We start from the raw sequence: 6,000 nt of genomic DNA, 5'->3' as shown, positions 1-6,000 counted from the left end.
CCTGCCCCTGCCCCTGCCCCTGCCCCTGCCCCTGCCCCTGCTCCTGCTCCAGTACTGCGTAGAAGCAACCTGTGGCCACCTGACTTTTTAAATGGGTGCTGTACATCTGAACGAGGTTCTCATACTTATACAACAAACACTCTTAACAAGTGAGCTATCCCAACAGCACTCTTTGAGAGGTAGGCTGGTTCCCAGGTAGAGGGAGGAGAGGCATGTGCCACCATCCCCGATTCATTTGGGAAATTTTAATAGGACAAGCAGTTATAACAGTAGTTCTCAACCTGTGAGTCATGACCCCTTTAGTGGGGTCAAATGACACTTTCACGGGGGTTGCACATCAGATATTCACATTACAGTCTATAGCAGTGGTAAAATTAATGTTATGAAGTTGCAATGAGATTTATTTGTTTGGTTGGGGTTTTGGTTGGGGGGGGATTGTTTGTTTTTGGTTTTGAGGCAGGGTTTCTCTGTGTGATTCTCACACTCCTGGAGTCCTGAAACTCTGTAGATCAGGCTGGCCTTGAACTCAGAGATCTACCTGACTGTGCCTCCCAAGTACCAGAATTAAAGGCATGCTCCAACACACCCAATGCAATGAAATAATTTTTATATTGGAGATCACTATACAAGGAACTTATTAAAAGGTCACAACATTGTCGCAGGAAATACTAGAAAAGCACCATCCAGTGCTATCACCGGCTACCCTCTGCCCTGGCGACCTCACTGCCCCCCATGGCTAACCCCGTGCAACGCCTGCCCATCTTGCGGTTCTCTTGCTGCGGATTCTGTTCACATTCCCAGCCATCCACCCACTTTGGTCTTTAGTCCTAAATCCCAGTAACCTGGTAAAATCAAAACTCTACAGGCTTGTAATTTATAAGTCAGATTTATATCAGTAACTCTCACCCCACAAAACGCCCACACAATGAACTCAGAGCCAATTGATATTGAACTAAACTGTCCACCTGGATTGGACAAATTGTCCTGTAATTATCCATCTCTTATATGATAGCCATAGCTACCTGTAGCTATTTAAAGCCACATGGAATCTGGATCGTCTTTCTCTTCCTCTATCTTCCTTCGTTCTCTCTGTCCTCTCTCTCCTGTCTCTAAAAATCTCCGTACGCCTTCCTTTTCCAATCATAGGCTTCTTGTTGTATTAATATTTAAACCAATTGAGGGAAATTCTGCTACACACCATTCATAAAGTTGAGAACCACTGTTTCATAAGATCATGCTGCTGTTTTGGTGGTGAATGAATTGGTTTTAATATCTCAAAGTAGAAATGCTTAGGTTCGGGGGAAAGCAGTTTTTTACAGACATAGTCCATTATTTGGCACAACCGGATACCCAACTAAAAGTACAGGTTTCTATTACATGGAGAGTGAGAGCAAATAACCAAGGTACAGCTAGCAATCTTTCTGTAGAAGCTAAAGAAAGAAGGAAAGGAGAGGCAGGAGGAACAGCAGCCAGGGAAGCAGTAGATGTGGTATCGGGAGGTATGGCATCAGGGGTGTAGCATCATGGAGGCGTGGCATCGGGGAGGTGTGGCATCATGGCATCAGGGAGGTCATTGGTCAAGCCATCACTTGTGTAAGAGACTAAGAAAAAAGCAGGGAGCTTTTAGCTTCTGCAAAAGGAAGTTCCTGAGCTACTAGAGAGGGAAAATGAGGTCAAATCCAGCTGAAGAGGGTTGACAAGAGTCAGGCAGAGGTTTAAGACTTTTGAGTTTTGACCATACATGACAGCACTGAAAATAAGCAAGTTGAGGAGCCACGGAACACCTAGAGGATGTTTCCTTTTGTTTGTTTAAGAATGGCACCATTAAAGGAGGTGAGAATGACCCAATACTGAAGAAATGCTGATAGCACATATGGACTAGAAACAGTGGCAGGAAAGGGAAGAGTGGCAGACAGTCCTAAGTAATGCCAGAGCTCGCTGCGGCCCGTCTGGGCTTCTCTAAATTCAATGTGTAAAAGATAGGCATGCTAGATAGTATGTCAGAGTCACAAAAGGGAAGTGACAACTCTCCAGTAAACACGCTCTCAAAGTGACTTTGGAGAAAGGAAGCTCTCTGTGGTAACAGAGGCAACAGTGCACAGTGTACTGGGCCTTGTTCTGCGTGCTTTACACTTGGCCCTCACAGCTGTGTGGCCTCCCAAATGCAAAACTGTGGCTGACGGTCCCGCCATCCAGGAAGCTGAGGTGAGTCACTTGAGGTGCAGGAGCTCAAGGTCCGTCCGTGCAGCATTCAGAGACTCCGCATCAAAAACCAAATAAATAAAGTTACAAGCAGAGGGAAATTTTTGGTCATTTTTAAGATATTATTATTGATTTGAATAGCCAGGTTGAAAATAGTTCTATGTATATTGCCTGTGATATTTACTAGCATATGAATGTCTACTTAGGACTTGTTTGACACACATTTAGTCTTAAATTCTTCATTCTATAGTGACCTCACTTATAGTGCTTTCTGTATTTGCAGGAATTAAAAGGTGGGAAAGCTTATGCAAAGGTAAGTAAATGCCCTTTAACTCTCTTTGAAGTTCGTAATGTTGTTATTGCAAGCTGTGGGTTTTTAACTGTTACTCAAGCGTGGCTCATTTTAAGTACAGCAAACTAGAGACTGAATAATTAGATCTAACACACTATTAGAATATTCTTTCTGGGGACTGGAGAAATGGCTCAGTGGTTAGGAACACTGCCAGTTCTCCGAAGGACCCAGGTTGGTTCTGTTCCCAGGACCGGAATGTGACTAGAACACTCTCTGTAACTCCGGTTCCAGAGGCCCCAACCCCTCTTCAGGCCTTGCATGCACATGGTGCCCAGACATACATGCAGGCAAAATACCCATACTCATAATAAAAATAAATGAATCTTTTTTTTAAAGGAGTATTCTGGAAGCTAATTGTGGGCTGGTACCCTTTAGTATTAGCCTCCCTACTAGAAAATGTTCTCTGGTTTTCTTGAAATCGTAGCTTACTGCTAACACAGAATAATTAGATGTGAGTTATTGCTGCTCCAGGATTGGTTAATCCACTGACTAAAGAATGTGGTCAGGGATCCATTATCCCTCCCTCAGTGATGACCTTAATCTCGATAGCAATACCTTAACATCAGATGTTTAGCTGCTCAAATTTTTGACATAATCCATATGCACAAAAACCTAGCTGGTCTCTTTATAGTATTTTTGTTGAATAAATATGCATTTCCTTATGTTCTTAGAGGACTCTATCATATGTTTTATTGGGTGTAACTGGACCTTATACCCATCCCTAACTATCTGCGGCCATAAAAATGGGTTGCTATTGTTAAATTAGACTAAGCACAATGTAGCAATGATAGGAGGATGGGTCCCTCTATATGCACAAAGGTAAGTACGGAGATTGACACTCTGGGGGGGAAAATGGATTAACAGGGTACAGAGCATTAGCAGGCAGATAAGCAAGGTCTACTGTTGCTGGGAACTGTTCATGAATTTATTTTCTCTTCTAAGAGCTCTTAAGACAATATTCTCTCACCTTTTATGGACTATTGCCTTAGACTATGCCCACGTTATTTTTCTATTGACAGCCCCTGTTGGCCACCTGCTTCGTCTGGTCCCTGTTGTCTAACTCCATCTTCCTTAGTCCTGCCAGAGTGATCTTTCTAAAATTAAAACGTGATTATATCATTGCCCACTTTTAGTTTCTCAGCCATTATTCATTGACTGTAAAGGAAATTGGAAATTCTATAAGCTGATAAAGAAGACCCATTGTGGTCTGCAAACCCTTTCTGCCACCTCATCTCTTCTACCTGCCGCCGGTGCCCTCTGTCTCTCTCTTCTCTCCTGCCCCTCATCCTTGGGAAGCTTCTTGCTGTCGTACCCTTCTGAGAGTATCTATCTTTGCTATTTTAGCTTCTTTGCCTTGTGACTTGACACCATGCATGTCTTCCTCCCTCCCCTTATCCTGTCAACTCATGTATCATTAAAGATTCAGCTTAGTCATACCTTCCCACTGAGAACTTTCCTTCTCCTCTCTTCTGTGTCTCCCTTTACCACAGCATTTATCAGCACCGCAGGAATTTGCTTTCTGTTTTCCCATAGCAAAGTATGAAAGTAAGAATAAAGGACTCAAGGATAGCTCAGGGCACTTCATGAGATAGGCCCCGGGTTCCATCCCAGCAGCAAAAATGGGGGAAACATTCTATATTCCCAGTTCATGCCTAATGTTACCTGAAATACGAATGTGAACAATTCTGAATCAGTTAATGTCTATCACAAATGTGGTATATATGCATGACATATTTATGAGACTTATATGAAACCCATGTATAGATAGATAATTCATGTGACATTTATCTGTATGGAGCCAAAGTAAGCCAAAAGGAAATATGAGTCTGCAGCACATTGCTGTAATGTGTATAATGTGAGTTCTTTGAAGACAGAATATTTTTCATTTACCTCACTGTTCTCCAGGGTCTAGATAAGACTGTAGCACATAAAAGGTTGCTTTCTTAAAAGCGACTGTCTTGCTTGGGTTTTGCCGCTACACCGAAGCACAACACACTGGATGACTTAAACAAAATACATTTAGTTCTCACCATTGTAGATGCTGAGAAGTCTAAGGTTAAAATGCCACAGATCCATAGCAGAGACCCTTCGTGACCATATAAACAGTATTGGAACCATAGATGGCAAGTTGATGGGCAGATAGTCTTTATTTAAGACTCCTTTATTAGCATGTGCACCTTCGTGTGAATAGAACTGGAAACTATTAGATTGTCTAAGAGAGTGAGTTCAAGAGCGTTAATGGCATTGAGTTGACTATTGACACTTTATGGCCAGCAGAGGGAAAGGGTGAGGAGGGAAGGGGGAAGTTAATTTATCCAGATGGTCAGAGATAACATAGGCAACTCTTTTGAGAAGGGTTGTTCTTGTGGTTTTTCTTTGCTTTTGTTTCGATGAAGGATGAACTGAAAAGTGATCTAGTAATCCAGAGAGACGTGGGACAAGTCTCGGTTTGTTCCTTAGGATAGGAGAGGACCCAGCATGTTTGTGTGCTGGTGGGAATGAATGGTCTAGTGGGGAGGGGTAAATGAGAGTGCCAAAGAGCGGGGTAAACTACAGAATAAACACAGTAAGCAAGAGGCCTCAGGAGCACAGCCACGTCATCCAAGGTATCTGAGTGGGAAGGCAGCAGAGGCCCAGGTGCAGGCGGGCAAGTGGCTGTGGCTGTGGCTGTCAGAACGAGCTTCTGGAAGGATGATTAGTGCTCTCGATCGCCCTTAGTTTCCAAGTGAAATAGGCAGCCAGGCCAGCCAGAAGGACAAGAGCAGGAAGAAGTTCTGGAGCTTTGAAGGGGAGAGACGTAGGAAATAGATGATCAAGTAAGTTACATGTGTCTTCACATGCTCACACAAGTGTTGCTTTGCATAGACCTACCCTAGCCTTTTCTTCACTAAGAGGCAGTAAGACCGGACTAACCATGTGTAAGTTAAGCAGCTGTTGCCTGTGTCTTGAAGTGTGCCTGGTTTGCTGTTTTGAGGGCTTACATGATCCTCTAGGCTCTTACTCTTTACTCTCTGCATACCAGTTCAAAACCAGTGAACTAGTGATCCAGTGTGCAACTAAGACCTTCCCATTGCATGACCCTGAAAGTGGGTCTAGGGAGCTGGCTCATGGGGAAAGTTCTTGCCGTACAAGTGTAAGAACTCGAATCTAGAGCCCCAGAACCAAACACGGTAGCACACAGCTGTGCTACAGTGAGATGAAAAAGTGGAGACAGGAAAATCCCTGCAGGCTAGCGGACCTGCCAGGCATAGCACAGTGGCAAACAGCAGAGACCCTGCCTCATCAGGTGGTGGAAGGTAAAGATCAAAGCCTGAGGTTGTCCTCTGACCTCTGTACGTTCTCTGTTGGATGTGCGTACCTACGTAGACATATATGTATACATACATTATACACACAGAAATTCTCTTCACAAGCAATGTTTGAAACATCTGGTGTAGTTTACTGCA

General features: G+C 43.6%; 1 protein-coding gene across 1 annotated transcript in view; it reads left to right on the top strand.

The window, feature by feature from the left end:
• Positions 1 to 6,000, top strand: part of Fam102b (family with sequence similarity 102 member B) — a 56,868-nt gene that overhangs the window by 28,204 nt on the left and 22,664 nt on the right. Inside the window, exon 3 of the mRNA XM_021159007.2 lies at positions 2,486 to 2,515. Within this exon, the coding sequence (XP_021014666.1) occupies positions 2,486 to 2,515 (30 nt within the window). The remainder of the gene's footprint in view (positions 1 to 2,485; positions 2,516 to 6,000) is intronic.

The sequence above is a fragment of the Mus caroli genome, chromosome 3 (assembly GCF_900094665.2).
Source record: "Mus caroli chromosome 3, CAROLI_EIJ_v1.1, whole genome shotgun sequence".
NCBI lineage: Eukaryota > Metazoa > Chordata > Mammalia > Rodentia > Muridae > Mus > Mus caroli.
Note: the sequence above shows the minus strand (reverse complement) of the source record. Positions and strands in the feature narration are given on the sequence as shown.